The following is a 25882-nucleotide window of genomic DNA, read 5'->3' on the forward strand; positions in this document are numbered from 1 at the left end:
TGAGAGTCTGGAGCTGGTGGCTGTCTCGTTACTCTTGCATCACCAAGTGTTCCAGGATATGCATGGATGGCTGGTGCTGCCTTAGGTGGGGGGGCCTGTACCCCTCCTGTGACCAGTCTTGCCACCTGTTGGGGTTCCCCTTGTGGCCAATCTTGCTGTTCCAGGGGGGACCCCTACAGCTTCTAGGAGCAACTACAGCAATTGGCCGGTGCTTGGAGGGGGAGCACTGGCACTCCCGCTTGCCCCCATACACATCACCTAAGCAGTGAGTGTGGCCAGTCAGAGGGTGCACCGGTGCTCTCAAGGGGTACACATCCACCCCCTATGTGTTGCTGCTGAGGATGTGTAGTTTTTGGTGGGCCCTCTGTGGTATTGAGGATCTGCGTGTGAATGACACACTGACAGCCGGACCAAAGACTGAAAAGTGAAGATTCTTTTATTGAATTCAATACATTGACTCTCATATACATTTATTTATATAAATTTATAGTGACATGTCATCTCATACAAACTACTTCAGGGACATTAAAAAGCCTAACAAACAAACATGGAATGGCTGGCAGAGCAGCTCTCTGTGCCTCATCATCAGTCGGATTCCATATTGCTGTATCTATTGTGGTCTTAATATGGCAAAGGGGGTGAAAGGCCAGGCCTCTGTCCAGCTGAATATGGCATACCACCACTTTTCCCCTACTAACAAGCATAGAAGTTGTATTCATAAGTCTCAGCAGTGATGGAATAAATCTGCGTGTAGGTATCCCATGTTTACTTGTTGCATCCCATGTTTCCCTGTAGTTTTGGCAGCTTAACTGAATCTTTGATATGATGGGAAAGAAAAATTTAGTACCCTAGCAGCAAAAATCAACTTCCCTGAGAAAGAACAACCTAACTACAATTGTATTTAAATTCTTTCACACGCACATTGGGTTCCTTAAACTCCAGTTGTCCTGGCATCTCTCATCTTACCCAGTGGGTAGAAATAAAACTCTATAGTGGTATGGCTGATCATACTGTACAATAGTACAGACTGTGTGACCCCAAACTATAGATGTCAACCATTTTGCATGTTTTAAAGCAAAAAAAAAAAAAAAGTAACTGCAGTGAGATCCATCTCGGAGATCACCTTTTAGGCACATTCTTCACAGAAGAGATTATCTCATACCCAGGCACACTTCTATTCCATTTCTCTAAACCAATTTTTGTCTATTCATCGGTGTTTGTTTAGACTTTTCTTGCTTTCACTGCCATGGGATATGCTGGATGAAAACTACTGGTTATGAATTCAGTCTGGTCCGTGGTAGCTTTGTGTGTAACAATATTTCTTCTCTACTGTATTGTAGAATATGCACTTAATGGCTCTCTAACTGTTCCACCTAACTGCTGTGTGTGAAGCCTTGACAAAGCAGTCCATAAACAGCAGGGGATGATATTTGAGTGCAGTACATGAAATAATAGTGTCACTGAGCCAAATTCAAACCCGTATTCACTCTAGCAGCTGGCAGGAAAAACGACAAGAATGAAATGTTGAACAAGTGAGAACCATTTGGCTAAGCTCCCAAGGTCTCTCTTTATCAGATTATCTCATGACAGTTTGGGCTAATGTCATTTAAAGTTACAAAGTCTAGGTCTAACACTTTGATCTCCGCCTGCATTTCCTGTGCCCATATAGTATCATTCAATACTGGGTCTCTAAGGACTTTGCAAAGGTGGGTTTATCACCATTTTATAAGAGCAGCAAGTGAGGCACAGAGCGGTTAAGTGATATGCCCAGGGTCACACTGTGGGTTGGTAGTGGCATCAAGAGTAGAACCTAATTTTCCCCCCCCACACCACTCTAATTACTAGATAATACTGCACTCATTAACAAGATAAACACTCGCACTGCCACCATGCTGTACCAGGAAGGCTATTAGAAGAAGTGTCCGTTTTCCACTGGTTGGTATATATTGGGGTAGGAGTGAACCCAGTTTTAAGGGCATGTCAGCAGCTGAATCATGCATCTCTAGAAAATCTCTCCAGTAAGACATGTCCCAGGGACTAGTTTAGCATGTTTTGTGATTTCAACACTGCAAATCCCACTGGTTGGGAGCCTTGCATAGACTGAGAAGATAATATCACTTGGCAGCTACTGCCTGGATTGGTGAGAGTGTTAGCACCATTCATATGGTAGCTATCATCTGATAAACCAGTGCGTTCCAGGTATAGGCTGTGCATCTCTGGAAGCAGGATTATTTGGGGGTGGGCTTGTTGGGCAGATCCCTGCGCTGCAGAGTTTGTTGCCATGTCTGAAAATCGTATCTGCTCCTTATGCTTGTAATAAAGATGGGTCAGGGGTTCTCTTCAATTAACTTTCCTTTAGGCAGTTTGGAAAGGTAAAAGAAAGTAGGGTCCACAGTACTTTGAGTCTGACCGCAGAGCCCACGTACCTTGGAGGTGTGGGCAGTAGCCTCTCTGTTAAAGGGCCTATTGGATCCAAAGCCAACACTACACTGCTCTTTCCTGAAAGGCCAAGATGGAGTATTTGGGTTGGCTGCTGCTGCTGCAGTCAGGCTGAGTTTGGCAAGGCACTGCCAAGACACTGCAGCCCTGTCTCAGCCACTGATTGATGATCGCTGGCATTCAGTCATGGCATGACAGAGCAGGGGTAGAGAGGTGGAAGGGCACAAACAAGCTGTTCCTGTAGACACTGGATGCTCAGGTGCAGTATTTGTGCATAAAAAGTTTTCATGCTGTAGCCCTCTTGGTTTTTATACGTCACTGGTGCAGCAGCTATTAAACTATACACAGCAGTCAGAACAGTATTTATATTAGCCTTTTTCTAAAGCAGGCGTTCTAATGCCAGCTAGCCATGCTGAGAAAGTAAAAAAGCAGCACGCTACAAAGTCTGTCTCTCATCAGGGTGGTGGTGTCCATACGATATGTGCTACATCTAGGACTGGCTCCCTTGTGCTGGAGAAGAGAGGACTTCCTTCGGTATCTGTGCTTTGTGATCTTTGTGTGTCTGTACCACGAACCAGAGCTTCTGTGGAGCAGCTTTGCCTTTTGTCAAGATTCAAAAGGATTCTTGGAGAGCCTTATTGCAAAAGATTTCATTCTTTGATGTTATAATAGTGATTAATACACACTGAACTACAGAGGCACTGCAAGGGCAGAGAGGGAAAGAGAGAGAGAGAGGTGCTTAATGGCAGGACAAATGTTGTGTTCACTACTGGAATGGATCTAGGGGCCATATTACTATTTATGTCTTGTATGGTGGGGCCCAGCAGACTTGGTGTGGATTGGAGGAGTCCATTTTGCAAGGCATCGTACACACATGAAGAAAGACACGGGCCCTCGGATGAATTATTTTCCTATTTAAGATGTAATAAGAGCATTGCGTTGTAATCCTTGCTGGCAATGGCTAGTCTGCCCTGGTTTAGGGGCACATAAATTATCGTATCAATTGCACCCTCTGAGGAAAGGGCACCTTCGGTATAAATAGGTTACGTTTTCGCCATGGGTGGTGCCAAGTGAGTTTCTTTTTGTTAGTTTAAAAGGATAGTGATGTGTCGAGAATTGTAAAATGGCATCGTGGGGCTCCCTCGTTATTGCCTCCCAACCACTCCACATCAAATGTGTTCAGTTCACAAGGAAAAAGATGGCTCTCCTAGCTGCCAGCTCTGCTGACTCCATCTGGGATCTGAAATTCAAGCTGTGGCTTTCCTGGCTCTGTCGCTGATTATAAGAGTTCTGCATTTAGAACTTAGTTAAACAAAATTGATGATGATGCACAAGCTGGAATAGACATCAGCTTGCTCTCCCATAAATGTGTGGGTTAAAAAGCCCAAGAAGAATAGGAACATGCTTCCATTAATTTATAAGGTTGGCAGATATAACTGAATACAAACCAAGAGCAGATCTGTAGAGGAAACAGCGTTTTCACAGTCCCTTTGCTGATGGTAACAGTTCGTTAACAAGCGCTAGGAAATCTACCAAATTTGGTTAGTTTGCCTGCCTGTCAGTGATCTATATATTGGCAAATCAATAATAGCTCATGATACTGAAAGAGTAAGATTTATTGCAAACGTAGGGAAATTACATTTGGTTGAACATACGGTGTAATCTTCATTCCTTCCTTGTTAGGATCTCATGTCTGACTATTCAATCAGTGAAGGGCCACATTTGAGATCTTGGAAATGGATGTGCGGCTATGATGCACACTTTTGAGTGGCATAACCTTTAATGTCTTAGGCAAATACTAGCATTAACAGTCTGTTTGTCTCCATTTACATCTCCTCCAGAAAGCCATTACCAGCTGAGATTATACTAACACTTTCGAGCGTGTAGGTGTTTTCTCCTCCAGTGCTATTGAACTGTCAGTGGATGAAATACTTGATGTTCTCATTTCTCTCAAAGAAGCAGAGGAACAGAGTTTGTGCTATTTCTTAGGGTACAGAGGGAAGTGACTAGGAAAGCTACAGCAATTATTGTGTTGAATTGGAGGGGCATGCTGAGTTGGATTGTTTGCTCCACATCGCCTCCTGTAGCTCAGTTTCTCTGAACTAGACCATGTGGGGGAGGAATATATTGACTAAACTGGTGCTAAATTGGTGCATACAGGTGCAAGATTATTGTGCTTTAATGAATAAAGGCAAGTGGTGCTTAATTTTACACGCATGCCGGCACGGGGATCCTGTTTTCTCTCTTGCTCCTTATTGTGCGCCTAGCCTCTGCTTAATTGGTTCCTGGAAATCAGCTGAATTAGTCGTCAGTGACTGCATGCCATCAGCAGACCTGCTCGGATGTTTGCTGTGCTTTGATCTTGTGTTCAGTGGAAATTCAGTTCTCAATGAGGCTCTCTGGAAATGCTTTTGAACCAGCGCACTCCCACTCGCTCCTCACTTTTCAGTAAAACTTCCACTCACCAAGCGTGATGGCCTCCAGCACATAGCCAAGAATCATCAGTCAAGCAAAACATGGGCATCCTTTAAGACCATCCCTGTCCTGGGTCATACCTGGTTTTTAGCACTTGCTGATTTGTTTCTTGGAAAGCAGTGCCTCTTTCCTTACTGAAAAGCACCTATGTGACTGAGGACCCACTGAAAGCAGAGGCAAGTTAGGATCCTAAGTCACTTAGGACTAGACCCTTAAAGCTACTTAGAGACTTAATTCTCATGGATTTAGGCAACTAAATACCTTTGAGGATCAAAGCCTTAGGCCCATCTGGAAATGTTACCCTAAGTCTGTCTCTCTCTCCCCTCTGTACCTAAAGTATATTCCTATTACATCCTTTCATGTTATAGTTCCTAAAAACATCCCTGAAGAGAGTCAACTGCTTGTGAAAGCTTGGAAATCCTCTCTGCTATGAGTCAAATTGCTTCCAGCCAGCATTTGTTTTTCTCGCTAATAGCATTATTCCTTACCTTTAAAGCCTGCAGTTATGGAACATAATGATGCACCCTTTTACCACCTGCCACATCATGGTGCGAATACTTAACTCTGAACAAGCAGCTCTGCCTCCTGTTAGTTCTGCCTAACAAAAGGTGAGCAAGCGGGTTGCTGCTGGAATAGAAATAGCCAGAACCTGTCACTAGGAAACAACAATGATTACTGTCAAAAAATCAGGAATGTTATCTGAATTTTCTGAAACATCTCTTTAAAACAACCCCGAACCTGCCAACATCCCCCTCCAGGCTGAATTTCCATGCCGGTAGGCAGCTTGGGGAGTAGGGTCTGCTCATTTGGCAGGCTGCTCGCAGGTTACAATAAAGCATCTCCTTCATCATTTTGCACATGCCGTACCATATGTCCCAAATCTCCCTTTATAGGCAAGTTATAGATGTTGACTGCCATTTATTATAAGATAACTGAGACATTTCTGGAGGAAGCAAAGCTTTGCCGAAGCAAAGCTGTAGCTCTACTTGTTTTGCAGCTTTTTCCTTCCCTTCACCCCCCCATTTACTGAACTTTCACTGCTCCCTAAAAACCAGACAGGGAGAAATTAGTCATCTTAATCCTACGAATCTAGATAGAAAGTCCCTGTCTTTCGCTTCATACACTTTGCCACAGCAGACCAAAAGGAAACATTGCTATATTCAGATATTTACAAGGTAATGACATGTGCCTTTAATCTATTACTGTACATTAAAAGTGGTTATTGCTCTAGCTGTGTCAGAGGCCTTGACCTCACTGTTTAGGTGGTGGGAGGAGTGTCTTTCTGCAGAGGATCAAGTGTACAGGATTGTGTGGGGCTCCCCTACCTTCTGAAATAGGCACAGGGGAAGCCCTTGTCTGTGAAAAGCTTCTGCATGCAAACTTCCCCACACCACCTGCGCAGATCGGTGGCCTCGAAGAGGCTGATGGCTATGGCAGGTGAAGGGGTCCGAACTCAGCAGCTGCCGGCTGGTTTCTCTGCAGCAGCTTTTGAACCTGAATGCAGGTTGGCTTGCGACCAGGAGATTTAAGTCGTGCTTTGACAGGACCGTGAAAAGCCCCTCTCCTCCCCCGGCATGTATGGAACAGCCTTGGGGTGTGACTGAATAAATACAGAAGCCTGATGGCAAAACCCAGATAGTAAACCTCTTCCGTTTGGCAGCCTTGCACCCAGCAGCCCCCAAAGCACCATCACTTGGAGGGAACCTGTCACATTGCAAACATCAAGCAGTTATTAAAGGACAGGAGACTCCCTCCTTCCTCTTATCGCTTTCCTCAAGCTGTGAAGTAGCTCTAACCGATACCTGGCAATACAAGGTCTTCATGAATCCTGGAGACGAGATGGAGGGAGAACCAGACCTATGCACTGGACCCAATGAAGAAGCAGCTCGTTAAAGAACCAGGTGCTCAGCCACTGTAAGGGAGAGACCCTTCAGCATGAATGAGATACCTGTCACCACTGGGAGCCTTGCATAGCAACCATTATTATCATGACTTTTTTTCTTTTTTGCTAACTGGCTACATTTTTAATGGAGTGTTTTTCCTGCTGTTGGTGGATTCAGTCAGGCCCAGTTGTAAAACGCCATGGAGAAAGGGTTCAAGTTATCCTGGGAGCAAGACAACAGCTTCCGGTCCCTCACCACTGCTGGGCTGGGCTGGGCTGCACCGTTTGGGATTCCACCCTGATTTTCCCAGGCCGATAACAATGTGCGAGGGGTAAGAGAGACAGCAGGAGCAGAGACAAGAGCTCTCTCCTTAATGGAGAGCAGTCCTGATCATCCAGGTTGAAACTGTTGTGTGCCTTTTTTTTGTGATTTTGCTTTTTTTCTTAAAAACCCACCTGCAAAACTAGTTACACAACAAACGTGAATGGGAGGGAGCGAGAGCAGAGCTCACAGCAGCCCAGGTCCTCGCTGCTGCTTGTATCTAAAGAGAAATCATCTCCCCTTGTCACTCCGAAGCGGAGATGTGGCGAGTGATGCCTGAGCTCGTGTCAGCACTGTTGAAACGTGGCAACAGCAAAACAGAACAAAAGTGGGATGAACCCCTGTACGTTTCCAAAGAGAGGAGACTTGCTCTGGGAGATGGAGAGGGGAGGGTGGAGGATGCAACTGGAGATCTGTCACAGCCTGGGTGAGCTGTTAGTCCTGGGAAGGATCACCGGAGGCATCAGTTTCACAGAAGCTTTTCTCCCCCGAGAGAGTGAAGATTTTGTTTTTTGCAAGTTTGTCCTTTTTCTCCAGATGTCCTTGCAGAGCGAGGAAAAGGAGTTTTATGCCAGACGTTGGCATCCAACAGGCCTCTCTCCAGACCACTCCAACAATACTTCACCTTCCATGTCCTCAGGGCTCAGAGGCAGAGAGGGCGAGTGGGAAATGGAGTCCCTCTGCCGATGGCAGGCTGTCACGCTTCAATTATATTCACAGAGGGCTTATTTTTTGGAAACTAGAAAAAGGGGGAAAAGAAAGATAAAAGTCTGGGAATGGCTGGGGAAGAACCATCAAAGATGTGTGCAGTGCATTGATGAATCTCATTTCTTTTGTCCCTGTGCTCTAGAAACCTAACTCATCATCATTATCTTGCATTTGGTGCAGTGTTTCACATCAGAGCAAAAATGCTGTCATTCTGAAGTCTATGCCGTAGCACTTTACACCCACCTCTCACTGAAGGGTGACTACACCGAGGGTGGGGCAATGACAGATTGGGCCCTAGTAATTAAAACATCAGAGGTGAGAGGGTTGTCGATTGATTGCTGGAAGCATCAGGTCTGAAATGCCAACATTGCACAGCATCTCCAAGGGGCAGATTCCAGTGGTCCTGGGGGAAATGACAGGACAGCTGGCTCTACTGCCTGCTCAGTGCTGCTGGGGTTAAACATTTGCTCCAAAGGGCTTGGGGAAGGTGGAGGGAGCGGGGCTGGAGGGAGGGGAGAGAAGTATCCTAAGATCCAGAGCTAGTATTGTCACTGCCTTAAGCTGTCCGTACATCAGGTGGGGATGAGGTTGGGGACAAAGGAACCATGACATAAGTAATACCAACAACTGCAGAGTTAACAAAATGCTGAGCAGCTTTTCCTAAACCATAAGAGCTCATCACCACCAAGGGCAGCCTGCCAGAGCAAGGGAATAAAGAAGTGTCATCAGAATCACAGAGCCAAGGAAGCAGAAAACGTTTGGCAGTTTGGATGCATCTCCAGTCCTTTTCTTTATCTTTGGAATCAAATGCAGAGCTACTGCTCTCCTTCCAAACACCTGGCATTACCATCAATCATCCCAGACTCCCTGGACTAAGCAAACTAAAGCAGAAGGAAAACATCTGAACCTGGGAAGGAAGTGGCATGTTTGTCCTGGGGACTGGCAGAGATCCCAGCTATTAATTGGTTTAGCCCTGATTCTGCAGATCACTTGGTGTAACACCTCTGCGCACCCAGAACCCCACCGATCTCTCCATTGATCCATAATCTTTTGCTTGCTGATCTGAGCTCAGTCTGAGTTTTACTCTACCCTCCACCTGCAAGATCCTTAATTGGCTCTGGTGATGGACTTTGTAGCCTGACTAAAGAATCAAAAAAAAAAAGAGCCGAGGCTTCTTCAAATGTGTAAGCCTCATTTTCGACAGCAGTGCCAATAAAGAGCAGAACTCTTCTGCTATGAATACATTTGGCGGGGAATCAGTTATCTTAAGAGTTAGGTGGATACTACAAAAGCCAACCTGGAATTCTCTGATGTATTATTTGCACTGAAGCAGGCCCAGGAGTTCCCCTTAGAACCGAGCCCCATGTGCTCAGCACTGTGCAAACACCAAACTGAAAGACAGTCCCTGCTGTGTTCAGATTCATTTCATATTCCTCTTCTCACCAGCTGCCGATAAGCAAGGTCTGTTCCACTTCCCAGCACCATCCCAGCAAGTGAGGTTTATTGGCAGAAATGTGTGGAAAAAGTGGTTCTAGCTGAACATTTTTGGAAAATGAATTTTGAATTCTTTAACCATCAGCTGAATTCAGATGACAACCTGCTCCTGAAAGTTAGTTCATCCAGTCAGGGAGCTGGGAGTGCACTACGCAACCGGCCTGTCAAATCAGAAATGACTAACAGAGCTTGAATACTGAACCCTTGGGACAAGCTGCTCCTAAATGAGCTGCAAGGCAGGAATTCCTCAGTGAATCATGTGAAATAAAGAATAAATGCAAGGCAATAAGGCGGTGCTAGGGAACAATCTATGAGCAGGAGAAGAGAAAGGAGAGATTGAGAAAATGATTTGCTGCAAAGCACATGCCCAACTCTGGCATCAGTACAGATCCAGTCTGCCACAATGTACTTTAACCCTGTGGTTCTGCCAGTAAGTTACTACAGTGGCTCCTTGTCTTGCACGTGCTGCTTGCTGTTTATGTGAGAACAGAAATAGCATCCCATCTCCCACTTCTGGACATCATCATGGCTGTGTGGTCCAAACATAGTGGCCTTGGCTCACTGCTTTCAGGTAACAGAGTGCTCAAGTCACTTTACATATGTGGATTGATATTATTATCCCCATTTTATTTATGGGGAAACTGAGGCACAGAGATGAAATTACTTAACTAAGGCCATCAGAGTTGGAGATGGAACATGCGTGTCCTGAATTGGAGATGGGTTCTCAAACCATTAACCTACGCTGTCTCTCCTGACTGCATTTAGGTGCCTGGTGGACTTGTCGGGGCCCACCAGAGAGAATACTGTAATATGGACCCTTACCAGAAGGCTGGTTTTTCATGTGAATTCACAGACTGACTGCCTCACCCCCTCCTCTTACCTTGCTGCGCAGGAGCCCTCCGCTCTGGTGCTCAGGAGTGCTGTTCTCAGATGCGCTCTTGGCTTTCTCCTTGTTGTTATTGGGTTCATTATCTTTGATGATGTCGTACTGCCTGCAAAACAGGGCGATCACCCCTACCAGGAAAAAGCATTAGCCATCACAAATGAGCCAGGCCTCTGGAATCTGCAGCAATCAGAGATCCCGAGCCTGCTGCACCATTCTGCACCTTCCCTCAGAGATCTTAGCAGTGTTAGCATCTGGTCTTAAGGATCGTTTCCTAACACATATAGTCGCCCCTCGTCACAGTGAGAAATTATGCTCTAAGCCAGTGGGGGAGAAAATTAACTGGGTCCCACTTGCCTTTCATTAAATGGGACAGGTGCTTTAAGCTCTTCATTTGGACAGCAGTCAGCCCTGGCCACGTGGGAAGGTTTAATGGGATCTCTGCCTTGCAAGCACAGGGGCATCCTGGAATTTCTCTTCACTATAAATGGGCTTTCTTAGCTCTGTTTCCCTGGAGCTAAGAGAAAGGCTGCAGAGCTGCAGGATGTGATGAGCACACTACAGCAGAGAGAACTACCAGTGGAAATTTCCTCCCACACACTTAGTGTATGGAGAGCAAAGGAGAGGCAACTGTGACAAATGAAGAGAATGAAAGTGTTTCACAGATGCTTCTCTGTTGGGTCCTGACCCCATAACAACACCTCGGCCTACAGGGTCCAAACACAGGGATGGGGGTGCCAGGGAGGTACCGCTTCTTCCCTGCTGGGAGAGACTCCAACTCTCCTAGCAATAAGACCCTGCACATACATGGAGCTTTCCACCTGTCGATCTCAAAGGCTTTTGCAGAGATAAATGTTGTTATGGCAGCTGTCACCAGGTGTCACTTTTGCATGTTGTCTTCCAGATTCTTTTTTTGGGCATGTGAGCAAATGGTTAGTCTTGGGAGGACATCTTGACACCTGCCCACATAACATCATCCTTATTTGTGAAAGCAAGGCACAGAGGGGCAAAGCTGAAGTCAGGACTAGAATCCAGGCCCTAACTCCAAGCCTCATGCTACCTGCACTGGGCCATCAAAGAAGGTTAAATCCATATGTGAGCTGAGACTAACCATAGTTTGCATTCACTTATAGTGCCTCCACATTTGAATCACAGCTGCATCAGATGCAGGGGTGGGAAAAGTCATTTTCAGATTGAAACACTGTAAACACCTTGTCAGTTTTGCAGAGATTTCCCCCACCCACAGACCTCCATTTTGTCTAAAAGAAGCACTTCCCCATCAACTTCACAATGTTGGCTTGTTCTTTGCTCGCACCATGACCTGAATGTTAGGGAAACTGGATCCCCTCGTGTTGCTTTAAACTTGGAGTTACTTCATGTAAATAGTTGATCCCAAATGATTATTCTTATAGGCAGGAGATTTGTATCTAATAATGCAGAGATGGTAACTTCTTTATCTAAATGACATAAAGGAGCAGAGACGTTGGATTTCCCGTACCATTAGTCTGGGTTCTCATTTGGTTATTATCATTAGCGGAGAGCGGCCTGTGAAAAGCAGGTATCACGGCTTGGCTAACTGAAGACTTCTTAGTGGAAGAAATATTATATGTGGATCAGGTTTTGCTGCTGCCAGACCACTTGGATTCACTTATGCCTGGAAGGAATCCTAGGGGAACACAAGTGTCCCCTGCCCGGTTTATCTGATCTCTGGTTTGCAACCTCATTTCACCTCCAGATCGCTCTGTGGAAACAACCCCTGGTTGTCTGAATTTTAGCATAACTAGGCCAAATCCCTCGATAATGTAAATTAGAACAGCTCCACCGAAGTCAGCAAAACTGCAGGAGCTTACGCCAGAAGAGATTTTCACCCAGTGTCCCTGGAGGGCATAGTTTAACCCTCCCTAAGCATAGCAATCAGTAGGGCTTTGGGAAAAAAATGAGGGAGCATACAAACACAGCTGAAAGCATTTCAAAGCTGTTAGACTGCCAGAAGCACGGCTGTGAGTCAGGCTGCGCTCTGGGATGGCAAGGGAGTGGAGCACCTCACCTAGCAAGGGAAGATCCAAGGGAAGCAGGGCAGTGACACTCAAGCTCTGTGTCGCCTTGGAGCTGCCTTCTGCCCTGGCAGTCCCTGCCTCAGAGCTCAGGCACAGACCCGATTTTCCAGAGGGAAAATCACCAGTTCATAATTCAGGGGCAGAGGTCTGAGTGACTGCTCTCTACGGGGAAATCATCTTCTGTGGTGCCTCTCACACGTTCTCGGAGGGCACGTGGGGACACTTGTCTTTAACCTCGCGCCCCGAATGTGGTGGCTTTCTGTCCCAGCAGTAGTTGTTTTTCTGCACGGATCTGTGCACGCACAGTGTACGTGGTGATCCCTTCCATCTGGCACAAAGGCCATTAATGCCAATGAGGAAAGGCTGCATTTTACGGGTTGTACAATTTACTGTATCATTAATTTCCTTGTGTGCCAGTTCCTTTGTTTCACCTGAAATATCCTCCCCTAGGCCACTGTGATGGGGGGTTGCCGAGCAGTGCACTGCGCTGCTTCATGAATGTTTGATGTGGCAGCAGCAGCTGTTGAATGGAGGCCAGGAGAAAGCTGGGACTCTATCCGGAGAGCAGTGAGCACAGACTTTATTTCCCCCGTCTCATTAAGGGTCCAACCTGCGCGAGCCAAAGTGCTGGATGCAGAGAACACTGTGAAAGCACCATATCCAGGAAGGGGGTTTCTCTCTCACAGAGGACCTGGATTAAAACACGTGGGCCAGGCTGGTCTTTGCAAATAGGTATGGCTCTATAGGGGGTCATATAGCTTTATGAGTGTACAGAGTCCCAAATTTATACTGCAGAAATTGTTGCTTTCCTAAACACCTTGGGTGTTCTTCTTTTCTTTTATCATATGATATTGCAAATATCATAATGCTGGGGTAGTGAATTAAATAACCCACTTGCTAGCTGCCCCATTAGTCTGTGGAGCTCCCATATACCTTCTTCTAAGCTCTTCCCATTGCAAGGTGGCCCCAGGATTGATAATCTATACTCTGCCTCACCCTGCAACCCTTCTCCTCAGCCCCTCCTGTGTAGCTGGCCCTGCTTTTAAGCTACAGGTTTTTCAAACCAGCCTGATGTAGCACAGCTCACATTGGCGCAGTCAGGCCACAGACTGAGTGAGGCCTGGAGAGCTGAGCCAAGATTTTCAAAAATGGGGTCTTCAGGGTAGGCTCTGAAGACCACTTTTAGGCACCTAAGCAATGTGCTGAGCACCCCACAGCTCCCCCTGGCTTCCCTCTTCCTTTTGATAGTCTCATAATTCCCCTTGCCCTCCCCAGCTCTTGGCCCATTCAACCCAAAGAGCCATTCTAAGGCCTGACAGTTCACAGAAGTCCAGGGGAATATCACAGGAGTAAGGTAGTGGGAACTTCTCACATATATACAGATTATTCAGACTGGGACAGTTCCCTGGATGCTTTCCTCTCTGTACCATTCATTGACCTTTTCAAAATGGTTACCCACAGCTCATCACCTTCCCCCTGGCTTTGCTGATACTAGTCAGTACAAAGCTGATCAGTTCTGAGCTTGCATACGTGGGAAGTTTGGGTCTTTAAAACTTTGCTTTTTATATCCAATTCAGGTTTAGGGCTGTCTTGGTGGTTTATGTTTTGTTGCTTCAGACCATTTGTTCTTTTAACAGTTCTATTATTTTAATGGAGCCTGAAGTGGGTTTTAGTAAATACAACAGTGGATGCTTGGGTGTGAGGCTGAAGGCCATATCTCACTCTTGACTTGCGATGTTTGTTGTCAGTGTATTAGCTGAACCTCTTTACAAAAATCATGGCTTTGCATGTGGCTCACAGGCTTATAATAAGCCAGATAGTGACACTGATACAAGTTGATTAGGCCATGTTGCTTTAATAACCAGAGAAGGGTAAGGGTGTTTTCATCAATGTTACCTAGAAGGATTCAGAATATAGGATTTGCCACAGCAAATTAGGCAATTTGTTTGTTAAAACTGTTATCCTACCTCCTGCTGTACCAAATCAGAGCAGTTATCCAAATAATTCAGCATCATGCCTCTAACAGTGCCCCATGCCCAGAGGAAGATGAAATGCATTTTTTGCAAAATATGTCATGCTGTAGTTGGGAGAGTTGAGATTTCTCTTTTCGAGCATCTTGTGCAAATATTCATGCATGCAAACAAAGCAAGCGAGCTGACTCAGGGGACGTGAGCTGCCTTTGCCATAGACGGGTTACAGACCTGCCCACATGAACAACACCACGACAATGATGAGAATTTCCCCTGCTCGAAGCTGGTCCTTCTTCCCCATCTCCTTCATCGTCACCTCATCTGCCCAGGGGGAGAGAAAGACAATGAAAGCCAACCATGCAATGAAGTCAGTCAGACTCTGCCTACTCTCTTCACATACTCCTTCCTTCCCAACCCACAGATCTCTGGTGATCAATGCTGAGTGGCTGCAAACCAGAAATCCCCTTTGTAGACTTGGAAGAATAAACCCAACTGGCTGCAGGAAAATTCCCCATTGCTCACCTGTTTATCTCTGCGCCCCCGCCTGCACTAGGAGTGTATGAAGTTCAAAGGTTATCCAAACTTTCAGTGAGATGTAGTGTCTCCATTCTGCTCCTTGGTTTGGCATTTGTTGGAGTGTCTATCACCATAATGTCTAAGCTGTGTGTGTTCCAGCCATCAGTGGCATTCCTACCACCCCGGCTGTGGATTTATGCCCTTCACATAGTCTTTTCTAGTAGAACTGAGGAATACAGGAAAGATTAGTCCGTCATAGGGCATAGTGCGCCTCCCTGACCTCGAAGCACAAAGAAGAGCATCACTCAGGCCCCCTGGGAAGTAGGCAGTGCTTCTCTCCATGCTTTCAGATGAGCAGCAGTTCGGTGGTTATAGGCACCAAAACACTGCAGCAGGATGAGCCAGGAACTCACTGCATGCTCTGAGTCCTGGCTGAAAGGCCTGTTCAGGGCCTTAAGGAGTCATCAAGGACCCTCTCAGACATGAACTTCTTTAACTCTCCTGCTTGCTAGAGTGCCTTGATGATGTGAAGCATCAGTTTGACTTGCATTTATGTGACCCGAAATGGCCGGATGTTTTTCCAGAAGGAAAAATGAAGGCTCTTTTCTGCTTGGACTTAAAGATTGGGCAGACGCTTGACATGTCAGGAAATGGGATCTCTTCTCTGCTGACTTTGAATCCAAGCAGAGGAAGTATGAGTAAGTCTCAGGGCCTCATCTCAATACCACGGTGGCAGTCCCAGGGCTTCTAACTCAAACCGAGTGCAGTGCCTGACCAGGAATTTCCCCTGGCGTCCTTCGCTTGCTAGGCTGATTGGCAATCTCCTCCTGGATGCCAGCCCTGAAAACACCTTCCCCATCTCCTGTGCCTCTTCTGCTACAACCCAGATAAAAGAGGAGTGGAGGGTCAAGGTTTGGCAGCACGATTAAGATTCTGGCATTGTTCCACCGAGACAGCCAGCTTGCTGCGGGCAGCGGGTTCTGTACTAACGATGGGATCACATGAGGGCCTGGCCCTGCCTAGACATTAGTACAGTCTTATTCTGAAGTGACCTGTAGCTCGTGTGAGCTGGATTCTCCTGCACTTACTAGGGGTCTGTCTACACTGCAGTTAGGCTGCCAGCTTTAAATAAGCAAGCTCACATACTGACATAGGTAGGGTTTGAAGCCCCACCATCTCCACTGCAGTGGTGAGAGGAAAATCAAGTCCCAAATGCTTTTAGTTCAGCTATTCTTGTTTGGAAATGCATCAGTCCCCCCTCTCCATAGCTCCCCCTCACCCCACCTGGGCAGCCAAGGGGGCCACAGAAGGCCTCGGTTATACTTGCCTTTATTTTTTGAGGCCAGCTTCTCAGCTTCTCTGGGAGTCTTGAAGAGCACGGGCTCGCTAGCCGGGCTCTGGCCTTGGATGCTGATGGACTGGACGTGCACGATGTACTCGGTGTCTTCCTCCAGGTCCCAGAGGGCACAGGAGCGTGTGGTGGTGTTCAGCTCCTGGATGAAGCGCATCATGCGCACGTCCTTCTTCTGCAAGCCCGAGGCAGGAAAGCCCATGAGATCAGGGGGAGGGCTCTGTCTCTGGGGCATGGCAGATCCCATGCTGCCTGCACCCTTTCCATTCTCCTTGGGAGTGACCGAGGGAAGCAGGGCCCCAGAATGAGAGACAGGGCAAAACTGAGAGTGACCTGAAGGGGATATTTCAGCCCGGCACCAAGCCCAACACGAGGCCAAGGCACCACCTCTAACTTAGTCCTGACAGGAGTCTTAACCAGGCAAATTTAATCCCAAAAGAGTGAGACAACAGGTCCCTCAGCCTGGTTTTTAGAGACGGGGTTTGCATGCAGGTCCTCACTGCTCCATCCCTAGAGGCACTCGGACACGCTGGGCATAGTCATTGCTGAGGTCTGCTAGGGCTGGCAGGGCACAGTCGCTGCTTGGGGAAGAGGCGCCTGGGAACCGCGATGGTGCTGCAGGGTAATAGCCTGCTCCTGCCCTCACTGAAGGCAGCAGCAAAGCTCCCAGCACCTCCAGGCCCCACAGTTTTTCCCTTTCATGCCTCAAGCTGGTTTTCTTGCCACAACACATAGCTGAGTGGTGGTGAGCCAGCGGGATGAGGCCCAAGGTTGGAGAAGGGGAGGAAGTGTCCTGTTGCGCCTCGCACGGGGAGGGAGCTTCCTCCCTGAGGAAGACTTAGCTTTACTTGTACGTGCACTTAATGTAAGTGCCAAGTGCTGGATCGGTCCCTGGAAGCTGAAGCCTCCTGCCTATTAACGACACCACTGTAGCATGAGCTACATGAGCCCAGCCAGCGCTCACTTCTGAGACTCCTTCCTGGTGATGTGCCCAGCCCCTTTCCTACAGGGATGGGGAGTTCGGCTCCCCTGGTTTCCTGCTGGACATCCTAGTTAGAAGGGTGCTGGCGGTGTGGGATCCACTAAACCACCTCGCACAGGCATCTGGTGGTATTACCTTATCTTGCTCCCTGCAGCCACCCTGGCCAAGATGCATTCCCAGGGGGGATGAGATGAGATAAGGCAAGAAAAGAGGGTGATTCTGCGCCAGCTTCTTAAGGGCCTTGCAAGAGCTGCAGGCAAGGTGGTGGGCTTAAATTCAGAGGTTGCCCTCGTCTCTGCCAGCCCCTAAGCCCAGGGAAGTGTTGGGGTAGAGAAGAGGGGGGCCCGGCAGAGGTGAAACGGGGCAGCAGTGATGAGGATACCTGCTGGGAGATTGCAAATCCAATGACGACTTCATCCTCCAGAACATCCCAGGTCACAACAGCTGAGTTGGCCTTCAGATGCTTGACTGTAACATTGACTGGAGCAGAGGGGCTATCTGCAAGGGCAAGAAAGCATAAGCTTTATCAGGAAAAAGGCATTGCTACAGGTGGGGAAGGGGCTAGTGAGAGGCAGAGGGCATTTGCCTTGCAGAGGCAGATACAATCTCCTGCTGTAGGATTTAACCCCATTCAGCCAGTGACCCTCAGAAAGGAGGAGTCTGTATATGGCTTTCATATGTGTGGCTGCAGACCTGTGGAGCTCCACCCAAGCCCTGGGGAGGTCTCTAGCTTCTCCTCCCCACCTAGATGATTAGGATTGGCATTAAACCTGCCCGTGTGACATTTTTAACCCTTTGAGACTGTATGTGAAACCTCTCAGCCCTAGAGCACCATCCCATCCTCTCTTTCTCACACATGGCTCCCTGTCTCCAGCTGCAGCGAGGCGCGGGGCATACCCCACACCTCCCAGGATGAGAACTTTCCGCGGAGCTTCGGAAATGCTGGCGCCCTCTTTAAAACTGCAGGTGCCGTAAGCAGGGGCATGTTTACTTCATGTTGATCTTATTTTTATTCCTGCCTTGTGGCTAACACGAACTCTCTGCCTGACCGTGCCACCAGGCCAAGAAGAAACAGTGATTTAGTAATTATTTATGATCTGTTAATTATGTATTAGCCCCTTTATTTTAATTGCACGTGGCTGTGAGGCTGCTGGGCTGACTGGGAAGAAGCTGGTTGCTCTGAGAAGTTCAAAGCAAAGGATTTCTTGAATATCCCTCCCCACTTACAGTGTGCTGTGAGGGCATCAGAGCACCACTGCACGGGGGACAAGGGGCTGTATGGAAGTACCAGAGGGGCTGTAGACCCCAAGTGAATGGGAGCCCTTGGGTGAGGACTCTCAGGTGCAAGGAGACACAAGAGCTCAGAAAACCTCCAGTGCTTCTCATTCATTAGCTGCAGGCAGTGAATTCCCAGTCCTGTTTTGAGGCTCCTACCTTCCTGAATCATATAGGGGCCTAGGCATCCACTTTTCATATGGATTCCACTCCAGGGACCAAAATATAAGGCAGTGAAGCAGCTGAAATAGGCATCCCCCACTTCCAAGGGTGGAAATACACCAAGATTAACAATCCTGCCTACAGCCTCCTGCCTCTTCAGAGACCCTGGTGCTACAGCAAGCCTCAGCCTTCTGCATCACCGCCTTGTAGCCAGCTCCAGCCCCTTGAGCGGAGCAGGAAACAGCCAGGTTCACATGGGAAAATCTGCAAGCGACTTCACTCCCAGCGAACGTCCTCAAGGAGAAAACAGGACTGGCAGCTTTCTAGCACGTGGCCAGTGTGTTTTTGAAACCTTGCTGTGTAGTGACCCCGTGCCCCCATCCCAACAACACTGTTTCAAGCCATCAGAGTGGCCAGTGCCAGCATATGTGATCATGCTTTAAAAGTATGAGAGAGGATGAGGCTGTGAGGCATGAGGGCTGGACAAGACTTTCAGGCCCAGATGAACTCAGCCCACAGTCCTTTAGGGAGGAATGAAAGGCAACAGAAGAGTCCCTGGCCCAGATGGCTGCAATTGCAGAAGACTGGAGCAGTGATGTAACTCAGGGCATTGGCTAATGATTGAACACTCAAAGCCTTTATAAAGGAAGAGCCTTTCACCTGATCCAGTCAGTCTCCACCATCTTTTTGGCGGCATATGTAAAATGAGTCAGAGGTCTCACTCCCCTTCCTAAAGGATGCCAAACACCCCCATCAACATTGTCACTAAGTCCCTCCCTGGCTGTCCCAGCAGAGAGGTCAAGAAAAGATGGACCAAGGGGTCAAAACTCCCTTCTGCTGCCCAGCACCGGTCCTACTCCGGCCTCAGTTGTTGGAGCACTACACTTGCTCTACTTGCTGGGGTACAAACGGAGGACTTTGATCTGCCCATCTGTACCTTCTGTCATTACCAAACCCACTTGAAAAGCCTACAGGCAAGACAGAGTAGGGTCTAATTTTAGTAAGGGGCAGTCAGCAGAGATTCATACAAGGACGTCTGTGAGTCATGCCTCCTGAATTTGCGAGAACATATGGAGGGCATGGCAGAGCTGAGAGATGGGAGGCCCGGCAGTCTCCAGCTGCAGCCCAACAGCCTTGCATCAAGCCGGGCATGCAGCGCTTCCTGAAGTACATCTGTACTGTTAAAGCCCGGCCTGCTGCGCTCTCCTGGAGGTTGTCGAGGGAAGTTGCTGCAGCACAGACTGATTTATGGAGCCTGGGATAGGGAAGACTATTGAGTAAGGTGAATTATTGTTTTAGTAAGAGAAAGCAGTGTGTGTCAGTACAGGCACATCCAGAGATGGAGAGAGAGGTATACGCAGGTGGCACCTAGGCTGGCATCTGCATCTCTGTAGTTTAGCAGGGGCATTCGTGATCTTGAGGAAAGCTTCTTGGCAAAAATGCCTCCATTTGCTATTGCCATAAAGTGAGGGGGAGTCGGGAAGAGACAGCAGGTACAGAGAAGCAGCACAAACACCTTCAACCCGAGCAGGTGAGACAAGACTGGGGCTGAGTGGTGGTAGGGAAGCGTGCTTAGGTTGCAGACCAGTCTGATTCACAGAGACTGGAACCAATAGAGCAGGAGTCTCATAGGAGAGAAATCAGGTGAGGAAGAGGGTCGAGGATACTTCACTAAGCCTGTCTGCACAGGAGAGACCCAGAGAGGGAGAGTCAGAATGAAGGGAAGATGCTCACCAATCCAACACAATGGGTCTAAGCCTGCTCTCTCCTCACACCCCTGTAAATCAGGAGTCATTCCAAATCAGTAGTGTTGGACCAGCATAGCATGGGTGGGAGAGGAGAATCAGCCCCACCCAGCCTTTGACAGAAATAGAAAGCAAGGGCCACGAGTTTCCCATTCACAGAACTGAGCGAACAATTTGCAGCTATATATGTGTTCAGTAAATGCGGCCTCTTTGTCAGCTCCTGGAAGATCCGTGAACAGATTGTGGTTTCCTCCAATCTGTTCATCATCCAGATTTATCCCATGAACTTTTAACTCTCGAGGGTCCATCCCAGTTCTTTGCAGTTCCAGTAGATTGTGGCTGGATAGACTGGATCCAGTTTCTGTCGCAGACTAAATTTGTCCTTTACGTTAAAAGAGGCTGACTGATGCACACCATACCAGCTATGAGTCCCATGGGCAGGTCAGTTGGTTATAGGTGGACGTTTGGGGAAACAAAGGACCCCCACCCGACTTCAAGGATCACCCTGGCCTATGCCTCTGGTTTCTGTTCCTCAGTGGGCTGAGAAGTCAGTGAGCATTTCCACCATGAACACACAGACACCCAAATCTAGCTGCAAGGTCCCTTTAACACTTGAGTGTGCAGCTCCAGAATCTGGCTTGCGGTACACGCTGGTGCCAGTAAAGCTCAAACTGTTCCCAAAAGGGAGCACAGAAGGGGTGGTGTACATCCAAAGGGAGCTCGTTCCAACGCGCAGGCGGGGATCTGGGGGACGTTCTGTGCAGTCGGCACCTGGCCCTGTTCGCACACACTTCTTCCCCATGCCCCAGCCGTGGTGCCTCAGACTTTCGGTCAATAATCAACCTGTGTGCTCCCGGGCGTGTGAATCAGCAGTTTAACTTCATTCCAGCCCAAGGGCTGTGACCCCATCAGAGCACCGTCTCTGGTGGCATTTGGGTTTGATACGTGCATGCACAGGAAAAATCATTCCTTTCTCTCTGCCCGTGGTACTCACAGTCCCTTTTGTTCAGTGAGGTGGAAGTCACACCAGTGATGACCAGGGAGCTGCTGCTTTGACAGAAGCCATGATTTCTCTCTTGTTTCCTTCCAACAGGGAGCTTTCACAGGGTGGACCCCAGCCCAGCAAGGTCTGGATGCTGCGTGTACCAGCCAGACCTCACTCCTCCAGGCCCTGGGCCTTTTCAGCAGCAGCAGGTCATAGCCTTTTCCATGCAGCAAGGAGGCAGAAGCAGTGAAGATTACCATTAATCCCCTCTTAATGCTGAGAACTCCTTCTAGCCTCTCATTAAATGCTCTGCTGATTATTAATGGCCTTTCTTTTTTTTTTTTAAGAGAGACAATGCTTTCCAGCTTTGGACTGATCAGTCCCTGGCTTTTCGTCTTCCAAACAGCAGTTCCTGCCATCAAGGGCAGGAGGCCTGTGGGGTAGGAAACCTACCGTTTTCCTGTTATGTTGATAGTCTCATGGGGGGTCATATTATAACACTTGCTGGCAGGTTTGTCAGCCCATGATCACCCAGTATCTCTCTTAGTGAGGGAGACTGAAAGCACAAATAATACGTAGAGTACTTTGTCTGATACCTGCCTGATCCATAGCCAGAGCCACTGCTGCCTCAACCTTACCTTTTAGGTAATGCCTGCTCATATATACCCCTTAGTATTATCTGTGCCTAACAGCCAAACTATTAAGCTATTCACTAGTGGTGCTAGAGCCAGTACCCTAATACAGTACCGTCCACTCCTAATAGCTTCTGTCTAGTAGATTTGATCTATATCCAACAGCCTCTCCATAGCTAATATCGTGTGTATATTTAATGCCATATATAGTGTGCAGTATCTAATCTGTTCTTAGAACCTGTAGTTCCCTAATACTGTAAATATTCCTAATCCCCCATGTATAAGTGATACAGTGAAGCTGATATAAGAGATCATCCTTGTTAGCTAATGTCTTGCCTTAAGAACATCTTAAACAAAAAGAGAGCAGTAGTGCTCCATTAGACTGATTTCTCCTGGTCCCCTGGGTGGCTGCTTAAAAAGGTACCTGACCCACGCAGTGCTCTAAGACCGGGATCCAGACAGATCTATCTGTTTTCCAGCTTGGCCACTACAGCAGGTTTCAGAGATATTCTTTATTCTCTCCTCTGCCTTGAGAGGAGAGATGCCTTTCATCAACTTCAGTCATCCCCCTAGGCCAGTTCCCTGAAAGCTTTCTCCTCTCAGTGTCCAATTCATTTATCCCTGAGCCCTTACCAGTTTCCATTCCATCTCACTCTGTCAGCTGCTTCCTGTAGGATCGCCTCTTCCTTATGCCTATGCAATTTCCTCAAGCCCCTGCTGCTGGGGTCTTAGAGTGGGATTTGCAACAGCTCCCAAGTGTCTTTAGAGCCAGAGTCTCACTGAAAATCAATGAAGCTTGTTCTCCTAAGTCATTTTCCAAATCCCACCCCAAATCTCCTGCCACTTGTCACTGGCTTCCTTGGAGGAAGACACCCAGGTATCTTTTAGTCTCAGACCAAAGATTAGATGTGGATGTTTTTTTTTTTTTACAATGTTGGCTGAGAAAGAAAGAAATGAAAGTCACTGTCTAGGTAAAGGCCCAGGGAATCATGTGTGCTTTCTGTGAGAGGAGCTTTCAGAATCAGGACACCTGATTGTGGAAATTCACAAGCCTGCAGCAAGTGCCTGCAGCAAGTGCCTGCAGCAAGGGGTGCTCCTGTGTGCATAAGTGCAAAGGGGGCGCTTGTGTGAGTGTGCACAAGGGGCGTTCCTGTGTGCATGAGCATGCAAAAGGGATGTTTGTGTATGTGTGAGTGTGCAGAGGAGACATTTGTGTGTGTGTAAGAGTGCAAAGGGGCATTCATATATGTATGAGTGTGTAAAAGAATCTACACAGTATCAGCCTCTCTAAGAGAACCTGACTCTTTCACCTAGGATCAGGGTTAAAGTATTTGGAGGACCTTCTGGCATCCAACTGCAGAAGGGAGTGGGCTCCAAAAGAGTCAAGTAGATATAAACTAACTACTCTGTTATGTTCCCTTGGAACTTCAGTGGGCATTTGTATGCCCATTGCATAGCTGGAGAAATTGAGGCAGGATAATGAGGTGCCATTGGTCACAATGGGAGTCCATGCCAGGAGCTCAGGGGATTCTGGCCTGTCTCAGGACACGCTCACTGTTGCTCTGGATCTTTCTTTGGAAGCGATTCTGAGTTTGCAGCTCTCCCCGACCAGCCTTTCCCGTGTAGCTGGGAGTGAAAGTCAGTCTCATTCCCCTTTGCTTTGTAAGTGGCAGGAGAGAGTCATTAAAGTACACAGAAGCAAGGCTCTGCAGTCATGTTACCTCCTTTGAGGCCAGCTCCACAGGCTGCATACTGTCTTCAGGAAGTGGAGCTGGTGTTTGAGCCCCTTTCTGGGTTGGTCTCTAGGTCAGAGGTACCAAGGGCAGAAACTGCCCATGCAATCTATTCGCTTTATGTTCAACTCCTTCAGAAGCAGCACTTGAAAGGAGCTGGAGAACAGGGAAGTTGCTCCCTACGCTGACATGGCTGTACTGGGACCATGGGTATTCTCATATCCCTCAGCCGATTCTGCAAGCTGCTTCGTTTCTGCTGCGAGGGGCAAGTTCTCCAGAGCCTCCAGGAAGGGGGTGCCTAGGTCACTACTGGGGCTCGGGAGTGGACTGATCTGTCCCACTGCCACTTTCCTTGGGCCCGGGCGGTACCAGCCAGCTACATGGCCTTTCCCTGGAGAAGCAGTAAATGTCAGGATTAAATCACAGTGCCTTTTTGTTCCCTCTGCTGTGACCTTTCCAGAGGAAGCAAGAGGCATAAGAACATGACCTGCAGGGCAAAGACCTGTTGTTAAGCTCCTGAACAACATTCTCTTGGAGGCACTGTAACCCACCCCCTCCGCTTTCTTGGGCTGCAGGGGTCCTTTCTGTCTGAAAAAGAGAAGTATATGTGAAAGGACTTGTTTGGCTCCCTCTCAGATCCCTTTCTCTGCGCTGCCAGCAGGATTTTCTTCCACAGGTCTAATTGCTTGTTGACTTAGAACATATTTTGCAAGGGCTGAAGCAGCTTTCAGCCTTCCAGAGTGATTTAATGACCCAGGCCTGAAGGGGAGTGGGAAGAAGTACGGACCCACCACTGCCATTCAGGCTCTGAGTCACGCGGGGGAAACGGGTGCTGTTTGCTATGAGCTGATGGTGTCAAAAGCAAACCCCACTGGTGGTTCTGCAGTGCTCCCAAGGAGTCAGTTAGGCTGCCTCCCTGTCATAAAAATGCTGTAGTAATGGGGCAAACCCCATGGCTCCTACTCACCAACTTGGCATGGTGCGAGGAGGGTACACGCAAAGGCAGAAAGCCGGAGTCCCACTGAGGACTGAGACTCTCTGTGATACACAGACACTGCAAAGGAACTGGGTTCTCTTCCTAACAGGCCAGCGTGGGATCCCCCTGAAGCAACCCCTCATCTGTACTAGGTCACACCTGCATGGGTGTGCAACCTAGCCGCTTCCCTGTCACCCTTGCCCCACTCTCGTCAACTGAATAGCATTCAGCCACAGGAGAGACTCTGCCCCTCAGACTTTAATCCCACAAGTCTCCCTTTGGAGTACATGGGAATACCGACTGCCAGGTCATCATGAGCATAGCACCCAGGATCATCCTTCTCCAGCATTGGTTTAATAGGCCTCAAGATGGCTAAATCCTAGAGAGAGGCAGAGATAGGGCTTGGGTTGGGTTTTAAGACTGTACACCCAGGGCCAGATCACCGTCACGGCCCTTTTTATGTCCCACTTTGCAGGCCGCCCCTTATCTGTGTACTATGAGAGAGATGCTCTGAGAGAGATGCTCTTCTAGAGACCAAGGGACAATTAGTTTATCACCCAAGAGACAGAACAAGCTGATAGTGATAAAACTGCTGGTCCTTCCTGATAGACCAAGGGACTCCTCTGCCCTCCTATATTTACATGGTGAGAAAGGAGCAATGTGTCTCTAATTAGCTTTACACCTCACTTCTTAATGCCTAACACGGGGCTAGTTTCCCCACACTTTTTCCCAGCTGGACGCCAGCTCTGGACTCACTTGTCTCCGAGCTGTAGCAGCTCCCCTTTGATTCCCCTCTGTTTGATGTGGATACAGATTGTTGGCTCGGAGATCCTGTACCAGCCCCGTTAACCATTTTCATATCAAACTGCAGGTTTTGTTCCAATTAGATGATTCAAACCCTAAGCTCCCGGGGGGGAAATGCTAACAAATTATTTGGCAAAAGAAGTTAATTTGTTCACAGCCTGGAATTCAGCAAGTCCAAAGCACATGGGGTGGTTTATGTGACCAGAATCATCTGCTGCCTAACCCAGGAAGGGGAAAAAAAATCTATCTGCTCTTATTCCCTCTCCAGAGAACCCTTTATCTTTCCTGTGCAAATCCTCTAGCCAGCTGTCACTGCAGAGAATACCTCAGCCTCCAGGAACTGTATCACCTGCAGAAGATGGTGTTTGAGAGAGGGTTGCCTTGTAGCCCACAGTTCAAGTTACAGAATGAAAGGCTCTGGGTGCTATTCCTACCCCAGCCCATTTAAGCACCATGCGTCGCACAGGGTCAGAGTCACACCTGGGTCCAGC

At 48.0% G+C, this 25882-nt stretch overlaps 1 protein-coding gene across 1 annotated transcript in view; it reads right to left on the reverse strand.

Annotated features, from left to right (window-relative positions):
* Positions 1-418: 418 nt before the first annotated feature.
* The window catches only part of FNDC5 (fibronectin type III domain containing 5), a 31443-nt gene continuing 5979 nt past the window's right edge, over positions 419-25882 (reverse strand). Inside the window, exons 2-6 of the mRNA XM_019547848.1 lie at positions 17462-17577; positions 16074-16272; positions 14462-14551; positions 10201-10334; positions 419-7857 (exon numbers count right to left, since the gene is read on the reverse strand). Of these exons, the coding sequence (XP_019403393.1) occupies positions 7816-7857; positions 10201-10334; positions 14462-14551; positions 16074-16272; positions 17462-17577 (581 nt within the window). The 3' untranslated portion in view covers positions 419-7815. The remainder of the gene's footprint in view (positions 7858-10200; positions 10335-14461; positions 14552-16073; positions 16273-17461; positions 17578-25882) is intronic.

Source organism: Crocodylus porosus, unplaced genomic scaffold (genome assembly GCF_001723895.1).
Source record: "Crocodylus porosus isolate Cpor-Errol unplaced genomic scaffold, CroPor_comp1, whole genome shotgun sequence".
Taxonomy (NCBI): domain Eukaryota; kingdom Metazoa; phylum Chordata; order Crocodylia; family Crocodylidae; genus Crocodylus; species Crocodylus porosus.